Raw genomic sequence first — 17468 nt, 5'->3', positions numbered from 1 at the left:
AACACATGTAAAAAAGGGATTAGTGCAAAACCCTGATTGGCAACTCACAATTTTGTAATTTTTCAGGGTGGTAAAAAAAATACTTTACCCCATTTACTAAAATTGTAGGGGGAATATCATTTTGCGATACTATCTTTGCATAGTATCATAGTAGTTTTTTTCAATAGTTAAATTTATTTGGTTGTTACATCATAATACAGATAATTTTTCTCCATTAAATTTCTTTTTTGAAAAAATTGGCTATCTGGATTTTTACAAGCTCTTTTAATTACTCCAATCAACATACATTAAATACAATTTTAAACAAATTAAGTTTACTCTGTTGTAATCTTGCTACTGTCAAATGTCAATAATAATCTGTAAACAATGATGCCAATATTCTCTCGTAGTTAAGTCGTATTTAATAAATAAAAAAACATACGACCCATGTACACAGACTTATACAATTCGGCAGCCATTTTTTTCTTCATTAGCAAAATAAATTGAAGCAGTACGGAGTACCTAACGGAAAAATGTTTTAGACAAATAGAATTAAATCGACCTTGATCGTAGACCTAATATGAAGAATTAAGAATCTATATAGGTTTATGGAAAACAATGCTACATTTTACATGTTATTTTATCATAACTTAAGAGCCCTGTTCACGGATATAGAGACAGACATATATATTGCAAAATAATAAATATTAAATATGTTATTCGGCACCCGCGGCGGACGCCGCCCAAGGCCAATGTGGGTCTATAAATTAATTTTAGCGCCACCCTCACTTATTATTTACATTTTTTCGTCAATAGATAGCGTGCGTTAATATTGTTTATGGGCCGCGTTCACACTTCATACTATATGCCGAATTGCCGTCTACCGAATACCTATAGGCTATATAGTACCTAAAATGGAGAGGCGAATGTTAACGAACGTTACGAAGATTTTGAAATATTAATTTTATTCTTTGCACTTTAGGTAACTTTTTACCAATAATGTGCAAAATATTAAATTTTACTCTCACACGTAACTATAATGCTGTATTATAACTGGTCCAATTAATTATAATTATATTACATGCTTAATGGCCATTGAATGGTTAACCAAATTGATAAAACGCGGATCCTTCCATGGAACGTCCAGAATTTGACATACATATTTTCCCCACGATCACTTTAATTGCCTACATAATGCGCCGGATTACCAATATTGAAGGGTGTATAAGTTCCCGCTGAAAACAAAACTTCCCAAACTACACCAAGAAACTAAAATCAAAATCAATGACAATTATACCGGTTTTACCTTGTAAAGATTATTATTTATTGGAATAAATATATTTTTTATTTTTATTATTATTTCATATCTATCCAAAACTGTATTTTTCAAAATTAATTTAGCGCTAGTTTCTAAATTTTGAAATTTTATTTTGTGAACTGGTACCATCATTGTATCTAAATAAAATGACTGAGTTATTGCACTTTGTAGCTTTATAATCGGACAAGATATCCCTTTTCCCAAAATAAATTAATACTAATTTAGGATATTATTCAATGTGATGTTTTGATGTAGGTATATCCTATTCATAGAGGCTCCAGGATACAATTATTATCAATATTTATGTTTTTCTCAAAATAAACTTTGTCGACAAAAAGTCTATTTTTGCTTTCCGCATCTCAAGTATTAGCCTTTACAACTAATAGTATTTAAATAGTCACTACTGTTGTAAATAATTTATTAGATTATGAACAGCTATTTAAAACCGATAATTAAGTAAAAATAAACACAAATATTGTTGAAAAATCTATAATATAATTACATAGTGATGATAAAATTAAGCATAATAAAAGATTCTATATAATATATATATACACATTGAAAAAATATTAACAAACATACATAATGACAAGAGTAAATGAAACAAAATTTTAACACTAACTGTTGAATATGTGTAGCGCTACTTTACACCAAATCAGAAAAATGTGATAAAATAACAATAATTTATACAAATATAATAAGAAAAGTGAATGGAATCATTAAAAAGTTAAAATTTGCACAAAAAGCTATAAATGTTTAAGGAACCGTTATTATAATAAGATATTATGCTCATTACTTGTAAAAAAAAAAGCTAGTATTGACAAAAAAAAGTCATTAGTCATTATAATCATAATAACCAACACAATACTTAATTACATAGATTTATAGTCCATATAAGAAGAGTATGTAAACTGAAATAAATGTAATATGTTGGTTATTTTGATTTTGGCTCAATTGTAAACATAGATAGTTTTTTTTAATAAAATGTATAATCAGTGAGATTACAATAACCCAACACACAATTCACAAATATATTTTCACTTTTATGAAATCATGTTTATACCAGTTTTCCATTGCACTCAATTAGCTAAATTTTAAGTCTTAAAACAATCATAAATAAGAATACAACTATGATTATAGTACTTAAATACACATACACTTTTTTAAAACAAATACATTTTTAAACATTTAATTTGAGTATCAAATATTATAACTTAATAGTAAAAAACTTAAGTTTGCTGTTTGGCAGATTAACGTTGTTAAGAAAGCTAAAACAATTACGAAATTAAAATCAGTTGGTAATTACTTTTGAAAAAACTGCCAGCAAATATAAATGAGTTAAAATATAATAATTGGACAATTTTATAAGTTACAACTTAAATATTTTAGCATACAAATTTTCATTTGAAGGGACACTCGAATGCAACAAAAACACACTAATCAAAATTGTAGTACAAACATAAATTGACTTAAAAATTAACATTCTAACTGTTAACAACATAGTGTATTTTAGGTACACGAGGCAAGCTGATTTTATGTAAGTACATTTATTTTTAAGCTAAATAGTAATATTTAACTACCAAAAATACTAATTATAATAATTAGACGAAACCGTCTTGGAATGGCTACATATTTTGAGTGTCAAAATTAAATTGTAAAATCATGCCAAGTATATATTATTAAAACTATTTGTAAAGAGTTTGTGGAACAATTAAAAAGATACTGTGCTTTAGTTATCAATATTATCCTATAAAAAGGAGTGTACGAGTAAATTATTTGAAAAGAGTGAATACTAGAGCTCTAGATTTTTTACTGTGTGTAATAGCTGTAACATAATTTACCTGGCAATTTGAATTCATTATATACAGGTATTTTTTTTTTAAAAAAAAGGTACTTGATTGGTTTACAAATTCTTGTACCTATTCTTCGTAAATCTAAAATACCAAAGAATATGTATATCAAGAGCTCTAGTGATTACTATTTAAAGTTATTGTTTTCATAAATACATTATTTCATGTCAAGGTATATCAACAATAAGTATAATTAATTTAAGAAAAATTTGCTCCACTATGTAGATAATAATATTTTGTGATTTTAATTATTTTTATGCCATAGTATAAATTTAATTTTCAAGCAATTCAATTTTTTAATTATTGCAGTTATTTGGATATGACTTTTATAAACTAATTTTTTTTTTACATTCTATTTTAAATTACTGAATAAACGTTTATAATCATTAACATAGCAATAATCTTATAGTTAAACATTTAATAAATACAATGTTATATAATACAAAATCAAATAAATAAACAATATAACACATCATAATTATGCTATAAGTTTTGTACGTTACATTATGTTTATATGTTTTTGTCACTAAAATATATTTTAAACAGGAATAAGAAGTATTCATAATAGTTTTATAAAGAATAGAAGTAAATTATCAGTAAGGCCCACAATGAAAAGTAAAAATAAATTATAAATATATATATAATGATTAAGGTAGTAAAAATAGAGTAATGTAACATAAAACAAATGTAAATAGTACTTTAAATAAAAAAATCGAAGAATACCCAATTACTTACAATGGATAGATTCCGAGTCAAATAATTTTAGTGAGTTTTGAAATTAAAACCTCTACAGTGCTACAATGTCAGCTGTACTACAAAAATAAGCGTGTAAATTTAAAAACGTCAACCTTCATTTCTTACAATAAAAAATAAAACCCACCAAAAATAACACATAGTTTTAATTTACTACCTAAATGCTTTTGAAAACTTGTGTTTCTAAAATCATCGCTTAAACATAAAACTTACAAACTATTGGTGTATATTTACATGAGCATCGTAGTTGTACTTTCGCATGAATATTTTACCACAAATTTCACAACTATATGACGCTTTTTTAACATAATTATGCACTAACATGTGTAAATCCAAATTGCTTTTACTCAAAAAAGACTTGCTGCACAGTGTACATGTAAAAGGCTTGTCGCCGGTGTAAGATACGTTCATTTCGTGTGTTCTTTTGTGCACAACGAGGTATGAGTTTAACTTGAATGTCCGTCCACATACATCGCATGAATGCAAAGTGCCGTTTTCGTGTCCAGACTCGTGTTCTCGAAGCTTTGACTTGTTTGAAAACTTTTTTGTGCATATGGTACATGTATATGAAATACGCCGGCCGGCATTTTGTTTTTTGTGTGCTGCTATATGGCTAACAATTTGGGTGCGAAGCTTGTAAACTTTTCCACAAAGAGCACATTCATATCGAGAGTCTGTGCCACAATGTATAGCTATATGTTTTTCCAGACGAGTTGCCTGTTCAAACGATTTATTACAAATTGCACAACGATGTATCTTATGCGCAGTGTGCATTCGCATATGCTGTTTAAGTTGTAACGGAGTTTTTACTTTATGTAGACAAAGCTGACAAACGATCCAATCTGTTTGGCCGTTTGAAGGTGAAATGTTTGAATCACATTCGGTACATTCAGCATCACATTGTTTATTGGCTGTTTCAGAACAAGAAGATGAACTAGAACTCGAACCAGAACTACTAGATTCTCCATCGGAATCTGATGACGAAGATGAGCATGATGAACCAGAATTATTTAAATCATCAGTAGGAGCACTTGCTGCAGTCACATCGCCCATTTTATATTGTATTCTAAACAAAGCTGGTTAACTAGAAAAAAAGAAAATTTAAAAAAATTGTTTAAGTAATAATATCATACAAAAGGGATAATATATTAACATACATAGGCATATATTTGGTTAAGCCCAACTAAATATTTACAAAACTGTTACCTATCCGTAAAAAAAATAATAATAAAAATATACTAATTGTTTGTTTTTAAAATATAATGTTTTTTTCTTTATTTGTATTAATAAATACATATTATATAACAATAACTAAAATATTAAAAAAAATTTCAATAAAAATATTAAAAAATTATAAGTATATTATGTATTTATAATATAATATACAGCCTATATTAATGTACAGGTATAACAGTGATACTTATGACTTAGAGAATTCACAATCGGCGTACTTGTACAAATCTGTGTATAATATTTAAAATAGGTAGCTCATTGTTCCATACAGCGAAAATACATATATAATAAAGGTAGTACAGTCTTATGTAAATGAAAATAGAATGTTTATGGTACTAATAATAATTAATAACAATTTTTTTTTTAATATCTGAAGCAGTTTTAGCATTATATCATGAGAACTCAACGAGATTAATAGAAGTAAATACAATTTATAGTTTATAAACCTACTTTATAGTAACACAAACGATTAGTTTTCAATTTTATTTTTCAAAGTATTTAGCTACCAATTAGTAAATATGCTTTGATCATTTACTGATTATTAACTTGATTATTATTATTATTTGAGTATCAATTCGATCCACACAAACCTTTATATTAAAATACAGAATATTATATTGATATTTATAAGCAACTGATTACAAGGTTATCCAAGTAGAAGACAAGTAACAAAATTCACTTACCGACGTTTACTTTTGTAATGTTTTATTTAATGGTAACTGATTATTAAACAAAATTAGACGGGTTAAAATATAAATAACACTACTACAACAATAAATAAGAAGTTACGGTTAAGTTAATTGGTAAACAAAATGTAAGCGTTTGTTACATGAATAATAGGCTTGAGTAGTCTGATGGAATCACAAAAATATTATATACATATATTATACATGTTGTTGTTGATATGGGCGAGCGAATCAAAGTTAGAGACGGGTTTGGTGCGGTGTTTATACGCTTTATACTAGATATTAACATTTTTTACAGGGAATAGAACAAATATACATATATTAAAATCTATGAGCGACTTTTAGTCATAGTTATACAGTTACATACTTATAGTTATATGCAATAATAATTATTATAAACTCTGTGGAATTTATTAATTAGTGAATTGTTCATGTGTTTAAAAATTATTATTATAATCGACCGTTTACGGTACGTTTCGTTGCTAGCTTCAGACTTTATCCCACGCAGCCGATTGCGAGACAAAACGTGCCGACTGCCGACTCGACCACTGCCAATTGCCATCTGTGAATATCGTGTTTTGCTTGTGCGCACGTCAACAGTAGGTACTTTTTAAGTTTTCGATTTTGCAAGTGTATCATAAATATAACTTTACTATCGTGTATGATGTACTTGTCGTATTTATGGACAGCCAAGAACAAATAAATGCCAGTTTTTTGAGAGGGCGATTCCTCGACGTTGTCTCAAAATTCGAAGGTTAGTTAATAAATACAACTTAGTACGTAATACCTAAATAATATTACAATAACAGTCAACAGAATTTGTTAAAAATTATTTGAAAAATATAATAAATAATAATAATAATTGATCTTTGAACGGTAAACATTCTGAAGGTTTTATGAACGTCCAGAGTAAAACTGCTTTGAAACATGCCAACTCGTATTTTTCTCGTATTTAACTCGTAATACTCTCCACGGATAATAATATTTTTTATTTAGGATAACGATATATTAGTTCTAAATTTTAAAACTAAAGACAATTGTTTAAATTTACAATTATATTCGTACTCGATTTTATAATAGGCTTTGTATAGCCCAGCATGACAACCAGTATTACAGATATACTTTTAAAATTTTTTTTTTTAATTATCAGTAAAAAAAAATACTTGTTGTATATCACCTAAAAAAACTGCAATAAAATATAATCACAATACACCTTAAATTAAATCTATGTTGACTTCATATAATTAGCACACTTTATATAACTTACTAATATAATAAACACAATTTATAATATAAATAACTCGGTTTAATAAAACAAGTATAATTAATAATAATTGAAATTGTACTTTTTATTCTACTTTTATCTTATTAGAACTATTGGCAGTTGGCTACTGTGGTTCTATTTTGTTACTTTATTTTAAATAATTAACACAATAAACATTTGTTTTTGCAGGTAAACCTTGTTCAATTGTTCTACACGATAGTTCAACAGTAAATGCAACCTTTATAAGTACAACTGGAGACTACGATCATATTGCTGTCGAAGACTTACAAACTCCAATAGGAGTAGTTAATAGTGCATTGATCAGAACTAAAGATATACAAAATCTTAAAATAATTTTAGGTAATTATAGTATTAAATTAATTTGATGTGTTTAGATTCCAGACTACTTCATAAATAATTGAACGCCTGAGTTTGTGTTATCATTAGGTTGTCTGGTTATTAAAAACAATGTATTTATTTACTAGAAAACTTTATGATTAATAATTTGAACATTTTCTTGGTTTAGAAAATGTCTGATGTCCAGTTATTTGTATCTATTGGTCTGTCGGAGGCTAAAGCAAAAGAGACATTGAAAAACAAAAACCTAACTACTAACTTAAAGTTTGTGATCGATGAGTTCTCCAAGACAAAAAAATCATTGTCAGATTATGGAATTTTGTTGTATCATTTGGCTTCAAAACTAAAAAATCAAGATTCTAAGCATATACCTTTAATCATCAGTTATATATCTACAAACAAATTCGACACTACTCAAAGAATCGATTGCAGTTTAGAGTATTTGCGCTCATCAATATCTGATAAAGATACTGATATATCAGATTTTGAAAAAGCCTGCGGTGTTGGTGTTATTGTTACACCTGAACAAATAGAGCAAGTAGTCGGATCTGTAATTTCTAAAAGCAAAAATGAACTTATTGAGAAAAGATATAAGTTTAATATTGGCGGTCTTATGCAAGAAGTTAGGAAGCTATTGCCTTGGGCTGACGGAAAAGCAGTTAAAAATGAAGTTGATATTCAAGTCTTAGAATTGTTGGGTGCAAAGACTGAAGCTGATTTAGCACCCGTTCAAAAACAAAAAAAAGTGAAAGATGTAAAACTTGTAGAAAAAAAATTGGTTTATGAACCTATGTCAATTGAAGAGGTAGTAGGTAAAGTAGACTTCCATAAACCCGGAGAGAATTTCAAAACGGAAGGCTACGTCGTAACAAAGAATACAGAAAAACTTTTAGCTAAACATCTTAAGGAAACAAAAGGAAAAGTAATCACTAGATTTCCTCCAGAACCTAATGGTATTTTGCATATTGGACACGCTAAAGCTATAAATATCAATTTTGGACTCGCTAAAGCTTCCAATGGAGAATGCATTCTTAGGTGAGTGTATTATTTGTTTAATAAAAAATTTTTATGATATAATTTAAAATTTTAAATAGTCGTGCATTTTTAGGTACGATGACACGAATCCAGAAAAAGAAGAAGAGAAATTTTTCACCGGTATCAAAGACATGGTGGAATGGTTAGGTTATCGTCCATATAAAATCACACATTCATCAGATTATTTTAATCAATTATACCAATGGGCCATTGATCTGACTAAAAAAGGGTTGGCTTATGTTTGTCACCAAAAACAACAAGACATGCAAGGTTTTAACCCACCGCCATCCCCGTGGCGAAATCGTTCAGTCAAAGAAAATTTAGTGTTACTTAACGATATGAAAAATGGAGTTTTTGATGAAGGGGAAGCTACTCTAAGAATGAAAGTCACACTTGAAGAAGGTAAACAAGATCCTGTAGCATACCGTATTAAGTTTTTACCGCATCACAGAACTAAAGACAAATGGTGCATCTACCCCACATACGATTATACTCACTGTCTCTGTGATTCTATTGAAAACATAACGCATTCTCTTTGTACTAAAGAGTTTCAAAGTCGTAGGTCTACTTACTATTGGTTGTGTAATTCACTTGATCTTTATTGTCCCGTACAGTGGGAATATGGCAGACTTAATATGAACTACACTGTGGTTTCCAAGAGAAAAATTAGTAAATTAATCGATGAGAAAATAGTCAATGATTGGGACGACCCGAGATTATTCACTTTGAGCGCATTGCGCCGTAGAGGTTTTCCACCTCAGTCGATAAATTCGTTTTGTGCACGCATGGGTATCACAGGAGCGCAAACCATTGTCGATCCACAAATGCTCGATTCTGAAGTTCAAGATTATTTAAATTTAACTGCACCAAGAACTATGGTTGTTCAAGAACCTTTAAAGATTACCATTAGAAACTTTGATGAATTGAAGAAACCAAATTTGATTAGTGTTCCTGATTTTCCAAACGATCCAGACAAAGGATCACACACTGTGGAGTTGACGTCAGTGCTGTACATAGAATCCACCGATTTCAGTGAAAATGCAGATAAAGATTATCGCCGCTTAACACCTAATCAAACAGTTGGTTTGAGGTATGCTGGTCTTGTAGTTAAAGTAATAGAAGTTAAAAAGAGTGGTTCGTTGATTGAAGAAATTCAAGTTGAAGCTTCAATTATTGAAAACTCAGCTAAACCCAAAGCATTTATTCATTGGGTGTCAAATCCAATTGAAGTAACTGTTAAGTTGTATGGACGCTTATTTTTACACAAGAACCCTGAAGACGCAAATCAAGTGCCTAATGGTTACTTAAGTGACATCAATCCAGATTCATTAAAAATAGTCAAAGCTTTTGGTGATAAACATTTGCTAAAATCTTCGATGCTTAAAATTTATCAGTTTGAAAGATTAGGTTATTATTGTGTTGACTTTGATTCGAACGATACAAATTTAGTCTTCAACAGAACTATAGTTTTAAAAGATGGTTCATCTAAATAATCTAAAATGTTGTTATTTTGCTAATAAAATTAAATAAATGAATTGTTAAAATTATTACATTTTTAATTTGTATTTAGTACTGATTTGTGTGTTACTAACCTGTAGTTAAAAGTTCAAATAGTAACGTTGAAACTAGATTCTGTACTAGAGAGTCACTATACTGAAATACGTCGTACTTGTATCCCTGTTATTTTGATGCTATTATAAGTTGATAAATAAAGATTTGTTAATACTTGAAAATAACTCATTAATTCCAAAACTACAATTATTCGTATATTCATTTTTAATTCGATACTTCATAGTTCAAAAAATTAATAGCTGGGGATAAGAATAAATGAAAAAAAATCTATAATTGTACATTGAAAATATTTATAAATATGTTATATTTGGTAAAAATGTAACTAACGAGTTGGATAATGTAATGAATTTTAAATTCTGCTTGAACATGAACCATACATTAGAGTTGTTCGCTCTATGCATTTTATTATAGTAGGTTGGTACTAAATATTTATTGTCATTACTATGCCTAATAAGTAATATACCAATTCTTAAATTCACAAATTCCTATGGTGTTTTGCACAATCTTGCACAAAGTTAATAGAAAATTGTACTTAAATAGAAATAGAAATTTTATCGAGTAAACCCCAATAAAATTAAATAATAATAATATAAACACATTTATAATCTATACAATTATATATACTTAGTAGCTTTCACCATCTACGCTTCGCAACGAAACGTTTATTAATTTATAGGGGATTATCACTTTCAGTTATAACTCATAATAATAGTTAATAAGAAGTTTTGTATTTGCTAGAAATTATAAAATTGTTATTGTTTAATTAAATCTGAATCTTGATGAGCGTATAACGGTATTTTATGAAAATTATTTCTTTTAAACTAACTAGAAAGTTTTGATTTTTCATTTTGGTTGTATGGTAAGAATAGTGTTATCTAAATAAATTACTTCTTGCTCCACATTTGGGACCCCATTCCCCCACTCTACCTTTGTGAGGGGACGCTTACAAAGCTTAATTTATGTTATAAAAAACGTGTTTACAAATAAAATGTGTGCTTTATTTAATTATATGTAAATGGCTAAAAAGTAAAATAGAAATCGCAAATGCAAGCGCTGTAAGAATATCTATCTCCATTAATGGAGATTAATGTAAAAATAAGTACCAGCAAATGAACAAAAATAAAACGATTGACTGTAAAGAATAAATTAAAAATTATAGTACTCACAGTTATTCGGAACACTGATGACGGTGGTATCGATTGAATCCTATTACGCCGAATGTATAAAAACAACTACTGGAACGCATCGAAAACACATGTTGCATTCGAATAGCCACTAACAATTTATTGATCTCAGCGATTCATAAAATGTTTTAGACTTGTTATCTTATATTTATAATATTACGAATTGATTCTGTTTTAACGGGAAACTATAATCTTATCTCCTGTATCTAATTTATTTTATTTTATAGATCTTGATAAATGATGGAGATTAAAACGCAGATCTGTACCTATAGGCATGGGCGTTTGTCGAATTGTAAATATTACCATCAATAGTAATCGATTAACCGTTACTTAAAAAGTTCAGATTATTCAGACATTGAATTGTTAAAACGGACAAGACAGACAAGCGTAGGAAGAGTGATTTAGATATAGGTACTAGTAGACTGTTCGAAAAAGTTGGTGGATATTTTCATCTTGCTATGTGGTTAAGCGTATTTCAATAACGTAATCCACTAATATTTCATAACATATCTAAAAAACCTAAACTTTAGAAATTAATAGAAAAATAACTCATCCGTCTACAAAAACTGCCAAGCTTCTTTATTTTTCTATTAACATTTAAAGAATTTAGTACTGTCACAGCCTTATAGTATTTATTTGTGCAAATCCTGTTTTCACACTACCAATTATACGGATGCGTTCTCTAAAGATTTTTATAAATATTGATGAACATTTCTTAGTGAGGTAATATGTAATATTTAAATATGTGCCTACTACTAAGACATCGTGACCGCTTTTCTTATGAATGCTTAAGTATATCCAACGGTAGTAAATTCATTCAAATGTAATATAAATAAAAACATCATTGATTTTTAAACATGTATTTAATTATTAATTTTTTATAATACAACTATATGCCTTAAAATTAACCGTTAATATTGACTAAATTTCATTGAATTGTTTTATCTTAATAATAATTTTACATACTAATGTGATATAACTGATCACCAAATGTAGAGTCGGGCAGGGTGACATAATGTAAACACGCGTAGCAAACGTTAATACAATTTTTTTACTCATAAAAATAATATACTAATTTTTATTTTTCATCGCGTTTTCTAACAAATCAATACGGGGTCAAACGCTTTCAATTATGAAAATTACCCATTATTAGTATGCGTAAAAAAATAAATAAAATAGTGTTTACAATTGCCCAACCCGACCCCCGCCGAAAACTTACATTACTAATAATTTTTAAATAATTTCATATATTTATAATATATAATATGTATAGTATATTTTATTTATAACGTTTAAACGTTTTATTACATAAAAATATTATACATGGTGCACCAGAATATTTCCCATAATATGACTAGCTTCACCGTTGGCAACATTTTTCGCCAATGTAGACGACTATTGGGTACTTAAAATATATGGAGGGTATACATTATCAATAATTATAATATACATATTTCTTACTTAAATTTACTTTAAAAATATGTATTCGATTTATTATTATTAATAATCGAGCGAAGTAAAATTACGGTTTAATTGAAATGTTATTATAAAAGTTACAAAAAAAAAAAAAATATATGGGTAGTAAAAAAAAAATTAGGTATTAATTTAGCATCGATATGTTCCGTCAAAAATTGTTTTAAGTACACATAAATCAAGTTTTATATTTTTCACATCCAGCACGTTATGGATCGGTTCATGCGTTATCATATTTATATTATATTATAATGCATTCGAAAAACAAAACATCATATTATACCGCGTTAGTAATAATAATAATAATTATTATTAAGGTAACAAAATGAATAACAATCGAGTTAAATATAAATGAACATCATACTATATAACTTTTTTTATTTTATTTTACATTTATATATCAAAATATATTTTATATATATATATATATATTATATACATATATAAATGCATATACATTTATCTTATTAATTTACTTTATACTTGACTTAAAATTTGGTTTATACAACAAGGCACACCAGATTGAACATATTTTTATACGTAATATTTTATTGTATAATTTTTACTTTTTTTTTTTTGTACACGTAGCAATTTTTCAATATTATAAATTAAAATGAAATTACTGAGTTTTTCTTTAAACATTTTATTTAATGGTAATTATTTTATTTTTTCGGGTATGTCGGGACGGGGAAAATTAACGAACCCTTTTGATATTTCATTAGTATTAACATCCATATATTAGCATCTCTCGCAATATATTCAATACCGTGTAAAGACTATAATTATAGATACAATAAGTAATTGTAATGATTCACGGACAACGCAACTATAGAAGGAATCCTAAGTTATTATACCGGTCAAAATTGTTCAAATGGTTTGTCTATTATTTAAAAACACAGACAAATTCGTTTATTATACCCCACTTTTAGAAAAATACTATAAAACTACTAGTAAGAATGGAACAATAATTTTAATCCGGTCAACAACGATGGTTCTAAAGGCTAAAGTTGCTATCTACTCGTAATTAAAAACTGGTTCTAAATGTTAATAAAAAAAACAAACAAACTTCAGTCTTTCAATTTTTATAAAATTAATGAGTATTATTTTAAATATACGAGTGTAAGCACACGACAACTGAAAAAATATCAACAAAAAAGAACTACAAGCTTGATAATATTTTATTTAACAATTTAATAAGTATTGTAAAAAAAAAAACATCGAGAGATGGCTATATTATGGTTCTGACTTCTGTTAACTGTAAATGCAAAAATTGGAACAAGACGAAAACAAATTCAGATTTCTTTTAAAAATTATTAAAATTGTTTAAATTATCTTGTTTAGTGTAAAAGGGTTTTCGAATCTATAAGCGGAATTGGTACGATTTGCAATTACGGAAAATGGCCGCCTTCGTCATCTGGCTATATCTACTATTACAAACGGAGAAGAATAAAAAATGTTGTAATCAATTTGCAATTGTAAGCAAATTGATAACATTACCTTGTGCTCAATTAATATTGGTTTTGACGTCAATATCACCTTAACAAATATTATATTATACACGTGTATATAATCCTATTTAATAATATTATTATAAATATAATATGTATGTACTTATAATTATGCACGGGTATGTAATAATAGTAATAATAATAATTATTAATTAATAATAATAATAATAATAAAAATTTAGTTAACTATAAATACATGTACAGATTATTTTACCCTTAAAAATAAAATTGAATAATTATCTTATTGTACATATGACTAGATGTGTAATAAAAAAAATAATATTATAATATAAATTCTTTGTAATAATAATTTTATACTAACTTAAAAATTTAAAAAAAAAATGTAAATAAAATGACGTTATAGACTAGGCATTTTAGTAATATAATATATAAATATTTTACTTTTACCTTACAATTACAATTATTCAAATACATTTTATTTTATGGTAATTTAATAATTGCGGATAAAAATAAATAGTAATATTAATATAGATTAATTTTATTATGATTTATGTAGCCGTTATTATGTTTTGTATATCAGCTGCTTACTAAATATCGGGCTGTTAATATTCTTTTGGTTTAATGTTGAGACTTGAGAATAAAAATATATTGAAACTGCAATAATATCTTGATTATATTTATTGATACCTTTTTTCTGGTCAATTAATATAGGCTATCGGTTTTACGCTGGTACGTTTATTTCAAAGTATAATTATTTAGTATTTGCACTTCGCTTTGGGATGGTTATAGAAAATAAATAAAAATATCACATTAAAAACTGCCCATTATGTTTGTTTGGCACACAATCATGTATTCATATTTTACGGAACGGATAAAAATATGATTAAATCTAACTTCAATAGAATTTATATGTAATTGCCGGAAATGAATTGCCTAAGCTTTAGCGCACGAAACGATATTGCAAAATAAATATATAAACTTAATTAAAATAATTGTAAATTAAAATCTAAAATATTAAATAAAACAATAATTTGTTTGCACAAATAAAATAAAAAATCGAAAATAAGATGTTTATAATATATAAAATATATATGTATGATATAATAGAATAAATTGAACTAAACAAAAAAAAATAATAATAATAATAATATGCGCGTTTGAGATGCAATTTCACGGTCGTAACTAATTTATAGGCATGTATACCCTTAATCAGGGTAAGTTAATTACGTTAACCAGTTTTGGTCACTGTATAAAATATGTTATAATTTATAATATAGATATATGCATGAATCATTTGGTTTTATACGCGAGTAAAAGGCCCGAAAACTGTATATTATTAATTATTATATTACGAGGACGGCGACTCTTGAAAATTGTTAAGAGGCAAGGGTTTTAAAATCATTATATTAATATTATAATACTTAAAATACATAAATATAATATATATAATAAATATAGAGCATTGTTTTTATGTTAATATTATATAATGGTTACCCTTCAATAAATTGGAACCGTAGTTGCACTAGAGACGCCGGACACCCGTAAGAGCCTCCAGACGTCTCTTTGTGGGTAGTTTTCCAAAATCTATACGCCTGAACCGGGCCAAGACCACTTTAAAAAGTTCTCAATAGTATTACCTAGGTTTAATTGAAATACTCTACACGATAACTAATTCACTAAAGTGTTACGATAATCTACAATCTAAAAATATAGACATACATATAGAATTGTTTACTTTAACTTTTTGGTATTCCGAGGTCAAATTCGTAATAATATTATAATTACATTAATAACAATGTTTACGCGATTAAAATATAATCAATATTATATATAGCTATGTATAATATTACCGTATTTTCAATTTAAACATTTCAATAATTGTATGTGATTTTTTTTTTTTTTCAATTTTTCGCTTAAAAAATGATTATGAATATCATTTTCGGTTTTCTTTTGCGGCACTACCGAGGTCCCTGATTTTGAAAAATTCGTAATCTAGGACGGAGAGCGCGGGCTTTGAGTTGGCACTGCTACTGAAGCCGCGCTTCTTGTAATGACGCCGCTTGTTGGGCGGCGGCCGCGGTGTAAGGAGACAGGCCGGTGAACGCTGTGGCCGAGCTTGCCGCTGTCGGTAAACCCGCTGTGGAACTGGGCAATGCAGCGTACGAATATGGCGTTACGTAGTTGGCGGCACCGGCTGAAAAACAATGGCGAATATTAAAAAAAAAATTGGAACAAATGACGGCAGAGTTAATCTACGAATACATCGGACGGATTGTTTAAGGCGGAAACCAAAGATCGAAGAGGCGGTGTACCCAAAATCGTCAACATTATTATGAAAATGCATTGCACGTATCATGGCCGACGCAGATACAAGGGGGGGGGGCATGGGAGCAATGCCCTCCCCAAATATAAAAAAAAAAGAGGCCGGTGAAAATTATTATATGTATACATTATATATATATATACGTAATAATAATACTATATTTAACTTGATCTTCTATAGGATAATATCAAAACTTACATGAGAAAAACATTAAATTATTCTTATTGCATATTCTTATATTTAATATATTTCGTAAAAATGATATTGGTTTTCGGTCAATTCTATTTAAAATTTGTTTTTGTTTATTTATTACAATAAAAATTTTAATTATTTATTGATGTTTACTTTTTGGTACTAAAATATAATGAAAAATAACGATCATTTAGGGCACCAATAGTCTGCACGTAATATTTTCAGTTTTGGGCTACTTAAATAAATAATTTCGAGGTACCTAAACTTCGTCTCAATCATAATTATCCTGATTTCAAAATATTTTAACATAGTAAACCCTGATAATATCTATTGATATTATTTGATGCCCCCCCCCCCCAATCAGACATCCTGAATCCGCGCCTTTATCATGGAGGGGTATTACGGGCACCAAAGGCGCATCAAAGCGACTAAGGTTCCACTTAAGAGTGGGCGTCACACAGCTCGCCACTTCTTTCGGGGCGTGAAACATGTCTCGGGAAGAGATGCACGTTTTTGGAAAATTTAGCTGTTTCACCACGTCTAACATAATAATATGTTCTTATAGTTAATGTAACGATTTTAATCATTTTAGTCTAATATCAAGTTTTAACAAAAAATTAGACTGTAATTTAGTCTTTAATAAATAGATGTAATAAAAATCAATATTATGGGAAACTTTTAGGTGATCCACATGACCAAATATTAGAGAGAATGAATAAGAATACCAAATGAGAGTCCTGAAAATCGACAGTTCAGCTGGAACAATTTTAGCCGTGGCAG

At 28.0% G+C, this 17468-nt stretch overlaps 3 protein-coding genes across 4 annotated transcripts in view; 1 reads left to right on the top strand and 2 right to left on the bottom strand.

The window, feature by feature from the left end:
- Nucleotides 1–3627: 3627 nt before the first annotated feature.
- On the bottom strand, nucleotides 3628–5983 carry LOC126847545 (zinc finger protein 235-like). Its single transcript, XM_050587866.1, has 2 exons — nucleotides 5817–5983; nucleotides 3628–4984 (listed from the first exon to the last, which is right to left on the bottom strand). The coding sequence occupies exon 2, from the start codon at nucleotides 4951–4953 to the stop codon at nucleotides 4117–4119; it is 837 nt and encodes a 278-aa protein (XP_050443823.1). The 5' UTR covers nucleotides 4954–4984; nucleotides 5817–5983; the 3' UTR covers nucleotides 3628–4116.
- Nucleotides 5984–7320: 1337 nt separating this feature from the next.
- On the top strand, nucleotides 7321–10022 carry LOC126834721 (probable glutamine--tRNA ligase). The gene is made up of 3 exons (XM_050566852.1): nucleotides 7321–7443; nucleotides 7610–8475; nucleotides 8549–10022. Exons 2-3 carry the CDS (start codon nucleotides 7613–7615, stop codon nucleotides 9966–9968), a joined length of 2283 nt encoding a protein of 760 aa, XP_050422809.1. The 5' UTR covers nucleotides 7321–7443; nucleotides 7610–7612; the 3' UTR covers nucleotides 9969–10022.
- A 2081-nt stretch (nucleotides 10023–12103) lies between these two features.
- The window catches only part of LOC126833068 (RNA-binding protein 24-like), a 36351-nt gene continuing 30986 nt past the window's right edge, over nucleotides 12104–17468 (bottom strand). For both annotated transcript variants that reach the window (XM_050564200.1, XM_050564210.1), the window contains one exon: nucleotides 12104–16367. In XM_050564200.1, coding sequence (XP_050420157.1) covers nucleotides 16201–16367 — 167 coding nt within the window. In that variant the 3' untranslated portion in view covers nucleotides 12104–16200. The remainder of the gene's footprint in view (nucleotides 16368–17468) is intronic.

This window comes from Adelges cooleyi, unplaced genomic scaffold (assembly GCF_023614345.1).
Source record: "Adelges cooleyi isolate 19-005CV unplaced genomic scaffold, UGA_ACOO_1.1 ACOO_flye_CR_arks_rails_tigmint_CR_PRNA_1, whole genome shotgun sequence".
NCBI lineage: Eukaryota > Metazoa > Arthropoda > Insecta > Hemiptera > Adelgidae > Adelges > Adelges cooleyi.
This window is presented reverse-complemented; position numbering and strand designations above follow the sequence as displayed.